We start from the raw sequence: 15,709 nt of genomic DNA on the forward strand, positions 1-15,709 counted from the left end.
TCTAAAAAAGAAAAGGTGAGAGTCTGGAGAAGAGGGTTAAGCTGTGCGTGTGGGTGAGTGGGCGAAGAGATGTGGCGTGTGATAGTGGCAGGTATGATGGATATAGATCCGGGCGCTTGGGGGGAGAGTGGCGGGACGACTGGTCTAATTATGTGATGAGTCTGCTTGGGTCTGACGGGAGTATGGCGACCTCAAAGAGTCGCAGTGCTCTGAGCTTAGAGGGTAAATGGCGCGCATGTTCTATTTTACAGAGGTATTGAACTAATGGTCGCCAGACAGCGTTGAAGTGAGTGTCTCGTGGATGCAGTCGTGCTGTGAGGAGTTCCATAGTGATCACATGCTACAAGCACACGAACCAGGCAGCAATCGGGGGTGTCTCTGCTTTTCCCCAGTATAGTGCTATAAGTTGTTTAGCTGCCCTAAGCATGTGCAGTGCTATGATCCAGTCGCTGCGAGTGAGCGCTTTTAGGTTTTCCGGTTTAATGCCTAGTAGGATCGTGGTTGCAGATTCAGGCAGGGGGAAGCCCAGTACTTCTTTAATATGGCTAAGGACTTCCTTCCAGAGCAGTGTCAGGAGTGGGCAGCCCCACCAAATATGAATGAAGTTGCCAGATGCGGGGGGGGGGGGACATGGCGGGGAACATTTTGTGCAGTCTAACGGGCGAGTAATACCATTGCGTCATCATTTTGTACGCATTTTCCCTCTGTGGGATGCCTCAGTGAACCCTAGGAATGTGGCGCCACAGGCGGTTCCATTGTTTGGGCGTGATTTCCCTCTCCGATGCCAGCTGCCATTGGCATTGATATGAATGTGTGGTTAGCGTCGGGGGATGGTGCAGGATCTGGTATTTCCGCAATATAAGGCCTTTCGAGTCGTCAAATGAGTGGACTACTCGCTCAAAGGGATTGTGTGGCCAAACGGCCTCCTGCTGCAGTTCTGGTGAAGATACCCAGTGTCGCAGCTGAGCGTATTGTAGTCCCACTCCTGTTGGGAGACAAAATTCTTCCCTGCACTGGGCGAATGTTTTAAGGGTGCCCCCCTCGTACAGATCACCAATCACTCTACAATCCTCCTGTAGCCATTTGGCGAATGTTTGGGAGTGGAAGTCTGGAGGGCATAATGGGTTGCCGGCAATGGGGGTATGTGGGGAGGGAAAGGTTGTCAGTCCCTTTCGCACGGCTATCTTGTCCCATATGTCTAAGACTGTCTTAGTAGGCAATGTAATATAGCCGCTACGGGAACGGGCCGCGTGGTGAAGCCACGTAAGGTCCCAAATGGTACGTCCCGTTACCATCCTGTTCATATGAAACCACACCTTTTCGCTTTCAGTGGTTGTCCATTCCGAAACAAAGTGGAGGTGCGAGGCCCAGTAGTATTCCAGGAGGTTGGGACACGCCAACCCCCCTGTCTCGCGGCAGCATGAGAATTTTATGAGAAAACTATGGTCTACTCCCACTCCATATAAAGTTAGTGTTGTCATTTTGGAGACCCTGTATCTGGTGTTGCGGTATAGGGGTGGGTAAACACTGGAATAGGTATAACATTTTAGGGAGTATCGACATTTGGAAGTCATTAAGCCTGCCCAGCCAATAGATAGTTAGGGATTTCCACCTACGTAGGTCCTCCAGGACAGTTTTTTTACATTCCCGCCAGTTTACCTGTGTCCACGTGTGTAATAAAGGAGTTAATAGTAGCCCTAAGTTTTGGATGTGATCCGAGGCCCACTGATAAGGAGCCAGCGTCTGTAAGGCCGGTATCTCCTCTTCCGCAATCGTAAGGTTTAAAGCCCAAGATTTGCCATGATTAATTTTAAGGCCTGAGGCTCTCTCAAAGGACTGCAATAGGGCGTGGAGCGCCGGGAGAGACGTGTGTGAGCGGGAAAGCGGGAGGATAAGGTCATCCGCGAATAGCGCCACTTTCTTCTGGCGGCCCCCAAAGGTGAGGCGTGTATGTCCACATCCTGTCTGATCAGCTCCGCTAGAGGCTCTACCACAAGGACAAATAGCAGAGGGGACAGGGGCCAACCCTGCCGCATACCCCTATGTATGGAAAAGGGTTCTGTGAGCTGCCCATTAACCCGAACCCTCGCTTGTGGCGAGTGATAGGGGGCTATGATCATAGAGATCAGATTAGTCCCTAAGCCGATCTTGCGCAACACCGCACAAAGAAAGTTCCAGTCTACCCAGTCAAATGCCTGCTCCGCGTCAAGCGACAAAAGGCAGGCCGGTATATTCCAATGATGCGCTTTCTCTACCAGGTGTGCCATTCTAAGGATATTGTCAGCCCCTTGCCTATTGCGAATGAAGCCAACCTGGTTAGGCTCTACAAGGCCAGGCATGTGCGGCTCTAGGTGCTTAGCCAGCATTTTGGTGTAAATTTAAAGGTCTGTGTTTAGCAGTGCAATGGGGCGGTAAGACGCACACAGCGTGAAATCTTTTCCTGGCTTGGGAATGAGGGCTATTTCTGCCAGGATAGAATGGGCGCCATCTTGGGGGAACTATTTGGGTTGCGGTCCAGTAGTTGGACGCTTCCCGCCCGCCCAAACACTATTTAGCCACGAAGCCCTAGGTGGGGCACAGATTTGCTTGTGCTCACCCCTGAGGTGGAAGCCGGGGGTTCTCCTCCCTCTTTCCTTTGTTTGTCCGCTATTTACAAGTACTGGCAGAATAATTTTAAAAATTTGTAAAATATTTTAGACAGTTCGTTTTTACTTTGCCTGTACCTCGGATCCCTCGGTGCAAGATTCAAGTTGCGCCGAGGCCCCTTGTCCCACTTCCTGACCGGTACAGCCGAGCTTGGGGCTGACGCTGGCAGGATAGAACGGGCGCCATCTTGGGGGAACTATTTGGGTTGCGGTCCAGTAGTTGGACGCTTCCCACCCGCCTCACACGGGATAAAATGATGACACCTTTCCGTCCGCGCAGCGGGCGGGCGCAGCGGGCGCGCCAATGGCAAGCCCGTCTGCGCCCGTCCGCGCCTGGCCCGGGCCGAGGGCCACCCCCCCTGGTCTACACCCTCTGCCCCCTCGAGGCTTCTACAATTGCGTCCTCCCGTTCTTCAATCCTGCCTCACATTTGATCCACGACTCTTGGCTAAAAACTTTGTCCCACCATGTTCAGGCTGTAAAACTTCTATACCTTGTACTCCGAAACCCTCCCCTTGCAATAAGGATAAACCCCTGAAATCCTATTCATTTGCCCTCACCAATGTCCGCTCGCTCGGCAAACACCGACAGGACATATTTGATCTAATAGAGGATAAAAAATTGGACCTGCTTTTTATGACGGAAACCTGGATGGACAACTCGTCCGATCCAGATTTAGTGATTGCAGTCCCTAAAGGGTTTTCTACCTACAGATTAGATAGACAACGTAAGAAAGGGGGTGGAATTGCAATCATTGCACGCGATGTATTCATGGTGAGAACCAATATGATTACGTTATCCTCCTGTGAAGCCCTACAATTCTCCATTAAGTTGACCCCATCTTATACCTTTAAAGGGATTCTTCTCTATCGACCACCGGGGTCTAGAACTGAATTCATCTCTGATTGTAGGTCCATCCTGGAAGTGTCTGCCCTTGACAGCTCCCTCACTGTCCTAGGTGATTTTAACTTTCATTTTGATAAACCGGAAGATCCAGAGACAGCCGCCTTCCTAGCTGATATGTCTACCTTTGGTCTCCAATGCCTGGTGAACTCACCCACCCACGAAGGGGGCCATACACTGGATGGCATTTTTACTAATTTAGTGGGCTTACAAGTTACCCAAATCCTTCCCCTTACCTGGGCAGATCATCATGCCATCCTGGCATCACTGGCTACGCACGACTCCGGTGCCTCTATGTCACGCCCCAATTCTCGCCAATCTTATCTGGCGTGGGGTGACATTGATAGCTCCAGGTTGGAAACACTCTTGATAAATTCTAGGCCTCTCCTATCAACTGACCCTAACACCGCCACTACACAATTTTATGAGTGGGTGGGCTCTGCGACCACTGACTTGGTCCAGGTCAAACAACGAACTTGCAAGAGATCTACCTCATCGGCCCCTTGGTATTCAGAGTCATTACGTATCCAGAAACAGCAGTGTAGGAATAAAGAGAGGCATTGGCGAAAAGACTATTCAGAAGTAGCCAAAACTAAGTATAAAGAAACGGTGGCTATATACAAAACTCTAATTAGCGAGGCTAAGAAAAAGTATTATTGTGAGAGAATTGAATCAGTACAAAATTCTAACAAAGCATTGTATGAAACCACTAAGCAGTTAGCAGGATATTCCCCTAATTTGACACCCCCCCCACCCCCTTCCCAATCACTTTGTGACGCCTTAGCCAATTTCTTTTTTAGTAAGGTTGAAGACATTTATCAGGTCTTCGCTAACAATACTGATACTGTTACTAAAACTCCTGTTTCCTGCCCCGGCCCCTCTCTCCCACAGTTTGCAGAGGTCTCCAGTTATCAGATTCGGAACATCATATCTTCCATTAAATCAGGCTCTGCTCTAGACCCTTGCCCCCTAAAAGTCCTGCTCCCAGTTATTGAAGCGGTTTTGCCGGCTATTACTGCAATTTGCAATTCTATGTTTAGTACAGGCATATACCCAGATGTCCTAAAAAAAACACTTATCAAACCACTGCTCAAGAAACCAAATCTTGACATGGAAGAATTTAAAAGCTACCGTCCTATTGCCAGCCTCCCTGCCCTGGCAAAAATTGTCGAAAAAGCTCTACATCTTCAACTATCAGCCTTTATCGAGGAACATAATCTACTCGACGAATCTCAGTTCGGCTTTCGCCAATACCGTGGTACAGAGACGGCCTTGGTTAAAGCTGCGGATGACATTAGATCCATCCGTGATGCTGGAGGTACGGCAGTTTTGATACTGCTTGATTTATCGGCGGCTTTCGACACGGTCGATCACACCATCTTGATCAACCGTGTCGAGGGCATGGGAATCAAACAAAACGCCAAAAAACTCCTAGCATCTTTTCTGGCGGACAGGACCCAGGTGGTCACTATTGGACCTTTTCACTCATCCCCCTTGTCACTGCCATGTGGAGTTCCTCAAGGCTCATCCCTTAGTCCGACACTATTTAACATTTATGTGTCGGACCTTGCCAATGTTATTCGTGCACATGGGATGAGCCTGACCTCCTATGCAGATGACACCCAGCTGGTCCTCGCCGTCAGGAACGATGGCCATAAAATAGCAAATGCTTTCAATCTCGGCATGCAGGCAATAGGGAACTGGATGGCTGCCAATTGTCTGAAATTAAATTCCGACAAGTCGGAAGTTGTTATTTTCGGACACTTGACCCCGGAATGGTCCTCCCATTGGTGGCCGTTTTCATTGGGTCCCCCGCCCGCACCAGTCAGTAAGGTGAGGAATCTGGGAGTCATGTTCGACGATCGTCTTACTTTTCTCCCTCACGCCAATCAGATTACTTCCTCTGCCTTTCATAAACTACGACTGATCAAAAAAAATCGGCCATTCCTCCCTGCGACAGCTGGCAAAACCTTGGTTAGTTCCTTGGTACTGTCTACTTTGGATTACTGCAACGCACTCTTTTTAAACGCTCAAGAAAGAGTGCTAAATAAAATGCAGATTATCCGAAATGCAGCCGCCAGGCTTCTAGGAAGAATTCCCAAACACCAATCGGCGTCAGCAACCATCAGAAATCTACACTGGCTCCCAATTAGAAACAGAATCAAATTTAAAACCCTTTGTATAGTCTACAAGGCTCTGCTCAATATGGGACCAGCCTTCTTCACCAAAAATCTTATCCCCTACTGTCCCCCCAGAACCCTACGCTCCTCCAGTTCACATGAACTTGTGGTACCTCGTACCAAAACGGTTTTATGGGGGAGACAGAAGATTTCTTGTATCAGCGCCCAAGCTTTGGAACACTCTACCGCAATCAATTAAAACATGCCCTTCACTCTGGTCCTTCCGCAAACAACTTAAGACCTGGCTTTTTAATCTGTAAACCCAGCTTCCCCTTCTCAGGTTAGACAATGCAGATATCTTAGCGCCGAGATGCCCTTGGGCCTTCGTTCGCGCTTTATAAAAGCTGAAAATAAATAAATACCCATAGCGGACGATGGCCCGTCCGTGTCCGAGAAGGATTTGTATAACCGTGGTAGGTATGGTTGGAGTTGCACTATGAACATGCGATAAAAGGCCAATGGCAGGCCATCCAGGCCTGGTGTTTTCCCTAGGGGGAGGTCTCTCAATGCTGCCACCAGCTCCTCTGCCAAGAGGGGGCCGTCCAATTGTTTGGCGTGTTGAGGATGTATTGGGGTCCATGGACACTTATTTAGGACATCATCGATATGCGTTTGAGAGGGCTCATCTGCAGTATAGAGAGCGGTGTGGTAGGACCTAGAGGCCTCACACTTAGCTCTTTCCGTGGTGACCCTTCTTCCCTCCGTCAACTGAATGTTCGCTATGTGGGCCTTTGCTGCTCTCACCCTCAGACGTTTCACCAGTAATCTGCCCACTTTATCCCCCCTTCGATATACCCTTGTTTGAGAGCGAGCAGGGTCCGCTTAGCTTTGTTGGTGTGCAGGGAACAAAGCTGCCCCTGGATGTTCGCTAGCCTCCGCCGGCATGCAATTATCAAACTCTCCTGATCCTGCTTCTCCAGTCTCTAAATGTCTTTGGAGAGACCATCCTCCAAGTGACGGGCTTCCCGCGCCTGCGCAGTCGCTATTAATGTAATGTGGCCACGAATCGTTGCCTTGAAGGCATCCCACACCACCGGGAATGGGGTTTCAGGCAGATCATTGCTCACGAAGTAAGAGTCAATTGCAGTCCGTAGAGTTTTCACATTAGCTGAGTCCCGCAGGATGTGCGGCGGCAAGCGCCACTGCGGTATACGAGTGGGGCAAGCGGACGGATCCTGCATGAGAAGCTCCACATGGGCATGATTGGATATTGAGATGTTGGATAGAGATGCCGCTACCGTATCCCCTATAAGGGCGTGCAATGCAAACAAATAATCGATACGCGAGTACGAGCGATGATCATGTGAGTAGTACGAGTATTCCCGAACTTCAGCGGAATGATATCGCCAGGAATCGATCAGGCCCAGGTCTGCTATCTGCCTCTGGAGAGCAGAGGACATTGCTCCAGACATGTTCGAGGAAGCTTCTCTACGGTCCAGCGTTGGAGCCCACACCAGGTTAAAATCTCCCCCCATGATCAGAGAGGGATCGCCCTGTGGCACCTGTTCCCGCAGTAAGGATCAGAGGTAGGAGTCCTGCATCTGATTTGGCGCGTAGACATTACACAATGTGAGGGAGCGTCTCCCAACCTCCACTCCCGCTCAGATGAAACGCCCCTCTGGGCTGCGGAAGACTTTCGTTTCCCCCTGCCTGATGCCTTTTCTGCACATGATAGCCACCCCAGCCGTTTTGGTATCAGCTGTGGCCCAGAGTTGGAGAGGATATATAGGGTGCGCCATGCGGGGGGTGTCCACTTTTAACAGGTTGGTTTCTTGAAGGAAAATTATGTCTGGGCTGTGTCTTAGTATATAGTGCCACAGTTGCTGTCTCGTGTTGGGGGAGTTAAGCCCCTTGACATTAAGGGATAGTACCTTTAAAGGGTCGGGTAAAGTCATAGGTATTTCCAATCACTGATCAGGCCATCACACCAGCATGCAGACATACCAGGACATAGAAAGGAGGGTTCAGGGGTGTGTCCTCCCCGCAGATATAGGTCCACCTTAACCTTGTAGTCTCCCGCCCGCCACACCCGAACGACAGATAGAAGAAAGTAGTAAGAAGCAGCCAAGTAGGAAAGGAGAAGAAGAAGAAGAGGTAAACAACCAACAGTGGCCAACCGGGCCAAAATGCCCTGTTCCAGTCGTGGGCCAGCCTGCACCCTCGGGTTTGGATGAGCCCAGAGACGTCAGACTCTCAGGAACAGATGGGGGTAGGTCTTCCGCTGCTCTCAAGTTCATCCAGATGGGAGGCTCCGGCCTCCGCTACATTGTAAGAAAAGAGTTGAGGTGGCGCCCAGAGCGCGGTGGTGAACATTGAAACCTACCAAATGGGAGCCATGTTTTCCAAGGCCAACTTAGAGTTCGCCTTCCAAGGATTTGATATGTTCAATAATGTCCTGCTTAGCCTGTGAAGCTGTTTGGGCATCCAGGGGCGGCAAAGGTCTGCGCCTACGCACGGTGGACCAGGATGGCTCGGCAGGGACTCCTGTAGGAGGCGGGAGACGGGTACGGCTGGCAAAGCATGATGTTGGAAGTCAAAGTAGTTGAGCCGCTTCTTGGTAGGATCGTACCACTCTTCGTTTGGACTCCCACCTGAAGATAAGGGCGAAGGGATGGCCCCATTGATAGGAGATGCCCAGACCGCGTAATTTGTCTGTCACAGGCTTGAACTCACGGCAGCTTCGAAGGGTGTTAGGGCAATAGGTCTTGGAAGATCTGTATCTTGTGCCCATCATATATGAGATCCTGTTTGGCTCTTGCCGCCCGGAGAATAGCTTCTTTTTCTGTGAAGAAGTGGACTCTGGTTAAAATGTCCAGGAGGAGGCCCGGCCGACCCGCGGGCCCGGATACAAGGTGAGCTCGGTCCAAAACTGGCGGAGAGCCGTTGTCATCCTCCCTGACCTCGTGGAGCAGCTGTGCCACATATGTCATGATGTCCTTCCCTTCAGCCCCAAGAGGGACCACTCGGATATGGAGATTGTTCCGGCAGATGTGGTGTTCCAAGTCCTCTTGCTTCAGCTGCAACTCAATGTGTTGGTCTTCCAGGGTGGCCAGTCGCTGTCAAAGTTGCTCCTGATCCTCCGTGCGGGCGTCCACCATCTTTTCCAGCCCATCCACTCTTTCTCCCAGGTATGTGACCTCTTTCCTAAGCTCCCGAACACAGGAGTGTACTTCAGTGCGCAAGGAGGCTATTTCAGTTTTCAATTCAGACATGAAGAAGGCCATGAATGCTTGTGTTACTGGGGGTGAATCTCATCCAGCCTGTGGGGTCACCTCTGTGGAGGCGGAGGAGCCCGCCTTGCCCCAAAGCTCCGTCACCATGGTATCCTTGGAAGCCAGCACAGGAGCATCCTTGCCTCTGTTAGTGTGTGTCATTTTTGCCATTCAGGCGGTCTCCAAAGCGCCGATGCCGAGGGGCAGTAAGGATCTGTGCGATAGCTTGCAAGTCTGCCCAACGATCTCCCCTCGTGTCCTCCGTGCACTTCTCTGGTAGAAAAAGCAGTTGCTGGGGAGTCAGCATTCCGGCCTCCTTTAGCCTCGATGTGGGCGCCACCAGTGTTCTAGGTTGTCGCGGTCAGTACTGGCCAGGAAGGTTTTAAGGGGGTCACCCTGCAAGGACCTAGTTAAGCTGTCTCGTGAAGGTGACCAGGCAGTAGGGCCGGTCCTGTGGCCAAAGGTTAACTTCCTAGGGAAGCGACAGATGTATTTGATACGGGCCGGTAAAGTAACACGTGTGCCTCCACGCGTGGCTGTTCGTAGGCGTATGAAGAGTTACCCTCAGGGAAAGCGGTGCACCTTTCCCACAGTGGCTGTGCAGGATGTGTGGGTTTCTGGAGCAGTGCAGGAGTTATAGTGGGTGTGGGTGAGCGTGATCCCTACAGTCGCCGATGGGCCTCCAGGCCAGGGGGCTGCCGGGAAGCGCTATGCCCTCTCCTCGGTAATTGCAGATTATGCCTCTTGGGGACATAGGGCCAACCGCTCACAGACACTCCCTCTAACCTGTCGTACGTCTCCGTACAGTGCTCAGTGTGCTGTTGAGGTGATGTCTGCTCTGGGCGTCCAGAGACCTCACAGATGACGTGCCGCAAAGGGGACCCCCCACCAAGGGACCAAGGGCGTCTGCGTTCCGTGGCCCCGCTCCAGATTAGGGTGATGCGTGTAGTTCAACTGCCCCCCCCCCCCCGCTGTCCTCAAACAGATAGGTACACAAATCCCTCAGATGAGATGGCCGGATGGCAGTCCCAACAGAGCCCCCGGGTAAACACCAGCAGCAGGTCTGCCTGTCGCCGGGGGCCCCCCAATAGCCTTATTCTCGCTTCTTTAACACAGTAGCCCAGGGCTGCGGCAGGTGCAAAGGCTACAGCGCGACAGGGATCAGAATCCAAAAGTGGAGGCACAGATGGGCAGAGCAGCAGCCGGAGGTCCCACCCTCCACACCACACTCCCCCCTCGCTATATGCCCACTGTTCAGGCACACCGCTGCAGGTCAGGGAGATGAGCACCCTCACACTTTCTTGCCGCCTCAGGCCAATTACATAGACCCCAGCAGAACCCAAGTCAAGGGCGCCAGTCACGCGGGGGTGCAGCGCTGTACAGGGCAGTGGGGGTGCCTGCTCCCTGAAAACCCCACCAGGTCCACAGCACCTCCCAAGAGCCATGTGCCCCGCCCCGCGTTGTCCACTACAAACTCTACAGTGTCCCTCCAAGGCAGCACGCTTCCCCCCACTTTGTCTACTCGCTCATCGTCCCACGTGAAAATGGCGGCTACCTCTGCAGCGGCCTCCCGGGCAAAGTCCTGCATTCGCTAGTGGGATCTTCCCTGCCGTCAGCTGTCAATGTCCGCGTGCCGCCAATGATAAACAGGATAAAGGAGCGCACCGCCGGGCCGTGGGGGGACAGCCTGCGTTATCTCGCACCCTGTGCGATGCTCAGAAAATGGCACCCTGGATGTAGCCACCAGTTCAGGCGCCCCCTCCGGGACGGTTGTCTGCACTTTGCCCTCTGGGGCAGATGCCCCCATTGTTCCTCTGTCCGCTTCGATGCTGTGGTGGATATTAGATGCTGTGATGAGTTGGGGGTTCCGAAATACCCAGAGGTGCCACACGTGAGGGGGTCCGCGGCCCAGTCAATGGAAAATGGCGGGCACTCCAACCCGCAGGCCTGTGGCTGGCAGCATCCTCCCTTGCTGTACCACCTGGTAACAGGCCCCCGCTCCGCAAAGGTGTCACTTACCAGCCGCCTCTTCTCCGCCGATGCCCACCGAGTCTGGGGAGACCTCCCTCAAGCCAGGGGAAGCAGCCTGTGTAGCCTCAGTCCTGAAGACGCCGCCGGTGTAGCCCGCGAAATGGCGACCCAGAGCTCCTTACGGGGTCAATCTGGAATCCGACCACGCCAGAAAGAGATCACTGGCCCCTGTCTCCGGGGCAGACACCCCCGCCTATCTGCTGTCTGCCCAGGGGCGATGTACGACCCGGAGCTGCCAGCGTGAACAGATGCGGCTCCTATCTCCCACCGGGAGGGCTCCGCTCCAGGCGCCATGTAATGGCGGGCAGCCGACTTGCAGGCCCCTGTGCTGCGTCGCTCACTCCTCTGCCGCCACCACTTCAAAGTGACTCCCCGGCTCCCCAAGACAAGCCCCATAGCAGCTGTTTGCTGGACACCCCCAGGATCGCTGCCAGCGGGCCCCCAGCTCCTCTTAAATTGCTTTAATTAGCAGCGGCCGGCCGGAGCTCCTCCAGCATGTGTCCTACTGCATTGCCAGTTAGACCACACCCCCCCAGGTGGTTACAATTTTACAGCATATTTCCTGCCTTTACTGCAGTGCACCTCCACTTTTGTGTAGGCAGCGGAACCTACTTTTCCATAGGCCAACGGTCCTCTCTATCACATTGCATGTAGACTTAATTGCGGCATTGTTTTTCCTCTCACTTTGAGTTGCAGGATTCAGGTATGGGGTGAGTATGAAGGAGCGCACAACAAATGCGCTGTCACCTACAGGGTAATAGGCAATAGATGACTCAATGTACTGTTTCAGCATATCCATAGAGTCTACCAGACTGTGTTTCATGCATTTACCTAGCAGGTACTTGTGTTTATACCACTGTGTATGAATATGAAAGAATCATGCGTACTGCCATGGAATATTGCCACTATGTCAGTTGTTATGTGCGAGGTATTACATATGACCTAGATGTTCATTGAATGAAAGGATTTCCTGTTTCTAAACACGTACCCATTACCTGAGGGATGACAAATGGCTACATGTGTTCCATCAATGCACCCAATTACATGGGGGATTCAGGGTATCTGGAAGAAATCTAAGTTGGTCTGCTACAATTTCTGTGGTGTAGTGGGGAATCTCATGTAATGGTGTATCCTCTGGAGCATTGCGTCCAAGAAGGCATTGAAAAAGCATGAAAGGCACTTTGGGAGACCACTCCTGCTGCTGCTATCACTGCCTGGTAGTTCCCTGAAGCTAGAAGGTGCAGTGAACATAGGACCTGCACATGTGTGGGAATAGCATTGGTCCTGCACGTTTGATGCTGCAGTAGTGGATGTAGTTCATCTACAAGGTCTAGAATTGTAGCATAGTCTAATCTATATTTGTCATACATTTCTTCCTCTGTCTGCTAAAGCAGGGTTAGGCGCACTCTAAAAATGCATTCTTGTCTCCTCCTCCTTCTCGGTGCTGCTGCAGCAATCCTCATCCTGCTCGCTATGACATACAGTGCTGTCATTGTGAAATATTCTGAGGCCCTTTGGGCCTTTTAAAATAGTTTTCACCAGGTTATCACCTGATTGGAATAGGTGGCAATATGTGCAAGCAAAATTGCGAATTTTGGAACATTCGCAATTTGCGAATGGTTCATACATTGGTCTGTGAATTACAATTTGCGAATTCACAATTTGAGATTGGCAGTTTTGCGATTGCCAATTTTGCAAATATAAACACTTTCATACATTGGGAAAGGTCATTTTTCATTCACAAATGGCCAATTTATGTGATTCGCACCGTTTGCGAACGCAAAATGGTTTCATATATCTGGCCCTAATTGTAGTACATTTTCCTCACATTTTCAAGACTTATCAGAGGACACACCAATGAATCGTTTTTATTATAAATAATGCCAGAACCTCTTGGTGGGTGTGTATTCTGTGATTACTGCATATATCCCTATTATAGTTTCTCTTTGCCTTTTAAAAGTGAGAGCAGGAAATACCTATCTGAATAATGGCATGGAAACATGTGTTTCCACGAGTGATACTATTCAATGCACACATTGCCTTGTACAATGAAAGCTGTTCTAAATTTTAATGGTGAAGACACTTAGTTTATTTAACTAATCTTTTGGGATTAACTAAAGTGTTTTCCTTTCATAATACTATCCACGAATCAAAGGTCTGATAAAACAGGTCTGGTTATCTTATGACTGCATTACACCAGTGCTAAGCCTTCATAAATTAAGCCTACTTTTCTGGCTTATGGTAGTTTTCAGACTGTCATATGCCAAGGAAATCTTTTACAAATCAGAAACATGCTTCTTTAATGCACATGCTCAGTTGTTTGGATCTATCTCTTCAGTATTCTACAGTGCTTTTTTTAGCTTCTCAGTAGATACTCTTTGGGAGAAAGGTGTGGCTAGATTGATGCATCAGGTGTATTCTGTGAAAGTATTTCCTGAATTGTTTTGTCAAGACATTTTATACTGAATGGTTTATGCATGTTTTTTTCTTTGTATTTAGATGCCTTGAAGCATTTCAAAAACCACCTAACAGCATATGAACAAAACGAGATTTTGGGCTATTCAGAAATATGGTTTCTTGGGCTGGATGCCAGAAAAATTGATGGTGTCTCTGACACAGAAAACAGCAGCTCTTATGATGATGAGCAAGGAACGTACATTACGGTATGAGGAGATCTTATTTTAAATCATACATTTTACACCTCCAAGGACTGAGACTCAGCTGTTATGTCAAGTATGTTACCTTAAGCGGCTTCAGTACAGCTCCTATGCTAGTGAATGCCAGATAAGCAAACAGAATATTAAGAGAAAACATCTCTTAGCATTTCTCTTAGATTTCAAGTAGTAGCATCTTTGGTTTTCAGCAGAGTGCCTATCTTTCAACTCTCAACTTCTCTAAATACAACACCAATTTTAGTGCAGAATCTATTTAGGACAGCCTCGTTCCTCCTTCTCATCTCTCATCCCTCACTTTCTATCCATCTTTCCTCACTCCTCATCCTTCGCCCATCGGCCTTCATCCCTACTTCTGCATTTTCCTTGCCTGTGACTGTCTTACAATGAGGGATGAGTAATGACCAATTGCGTCTATCACTGTAAACATCTGAATGAAATCTTTAGTTTCTAAGGCAACTTTTGTACGATATCATCACATTATATATTGAGAATCCAAAATAATTGCAGGCAGATTAAAATATTAAGTGATACAGCCCACAAATGTCTACACACACATGTACTTAGAAACTGTATTAGAATGCTACAAAACTATAGAAAATTCGGTTTTGATATTTAGAAAATAGGTACACAAAAGTTGGGATCTGCTTGGAGCATCTTAAAATATAAAAAAGTGAAGTTAAGATAAAATGGCAAAAGATTTTTCTTTATAATATTTAATATTTAACCACATCTCTCTGTCTTTTGAGAGATGTTTGAATCATAGACAATTAAAATACTGCTGCTCTTAAGTTGTATATAACAAACATGCCATGTTTACTCTAAATAGGCCATAAAATAAATAATGTAATATCTGAGCGAGTATAGAACGATAACTCCAAAAAGTATGTTGCTGACATCAAGCATTTTCAAATGGAAATTGCAAAAAAATGTATTTGTATTGCTCATTTAAGCTGCGATCTGCTCTGATTTCCTTTGGGGATCTATTATTGTGAAGTGCCATAAGATGCTTAACTGGGCTTAAAATCTTTAAACTCGAAGAAATGAAAAGAAATTATCACTGCTGATGGCAGAATATGTGTTGGTACTTTGCATACCATTAGTGCGCATACCATTAGTGCGCATACCATTAGTGCGCATACCATTAGTGCGCGATTTTTAATTTGCAGATGACGTCACTACGCATTTTTCTACTTCGCATTCTTTTACTTTGCATCTGCATGTAATTCTCTTTAAAATGCAATAACTTCACAAGAACTTACTTCGCATACCACTATATCGCGATACTTTGCAAAAAGTAACCTAACCCCTATAGCGGGATGACAATAAATCAGTAATTTTTTGTGTGGGGAAGTACCTATCAAATGTCATGGGTGTTTTTTCTGTTGTTTATTTATTTATCTGCTTTGGAGTGCTAAAGTGAAGAAAATTAGAGTGCATACGTGTGGATGGACTTGAAGCAACACTTGCGGTGGAAGCAACACAAGGACTGACTGTATCATAACTAGACTTATTTTAATCCTTTTTTTCAATTAATGCAAACATGATTTCCACACATTAAAATACTTGTACTGCCCACTGTCCTAAGTTATTAAGTTCTATTTCACCTCTACATTACGATATGTTCCGGTGATCTAACATTACTTCCTGATCATATTTTTTTAATAACATATTCAACATGCAATGCTCCAAATATGTGCTAATAAATCTTTCTGATGTTCTTATCAACATTTTTAATAAACAATGTTCCACGTTGGATGCTTTTTTTTTCTCATTTATTTCTATCGATTTCTTTTTACCTGTACATCCTTTCACCATTCTTTCTTTCCATTGTGTGTAGTTCCGTTTATTAAATTTCGTACGTTATGATGTCTACTTCCTTGTATTTTATAATAATTGAAAACGGACTACGATTCTATCTTTTATTTTCCAACCACGATATTGTGCCAACCACGTAAAACGCATGAACTCCGTTCCTACGTTTTCACATTACTTAATTCTATTTCCTTAAAATCGAAAACGGACTTTGATATCACAATAATTGTCCGCTTGAAGATGATATCCTC

General features: G+C 48.5%; 1 protein-coding gene across 3 annotated transcripts in view; it reads left to right on the forward strand.

The window, feature by feature from the left end:
- The window catches only part of DYRK4 (dual specificity tyrosine phosphorylation regulated kinase 4), a 977,358-nt gene that overhangs the window by 360,764 nt on the left and 600,885 nt on the right, over window positions 1-15,709 (forward strand). For all 3 annotated transcript variants that reach the window (XM_078654210.1, XM_078654204.1, XM_078654218.1), the window contains exon 4: window positions 13,471-13,634. In XM_078654210.1, coding sequence (XP_078510336.1) covers window positions 13,471-13,634 — 164 coding nt within the window. The remainder of the gene's footprint in view (window positions 1-13,470; window positions 13,635-15,709) is intronic.

The sequence above is a fragment of the Lissotriton helveticus genome, chromosome 1_1 (assembly GCF_964261635.1).
Source record: "Lissotriton helveticus chromosome 1_1, aLisHel1.1, whole genome shotgun sequence".
In the NCBI taxonomy this organism is placed as follows: Eukaryota; Metazoa; Chordata; class Amphibia; order Caudata; family Salamandridae; genus Lissotriton; species Lissotriton helveticus.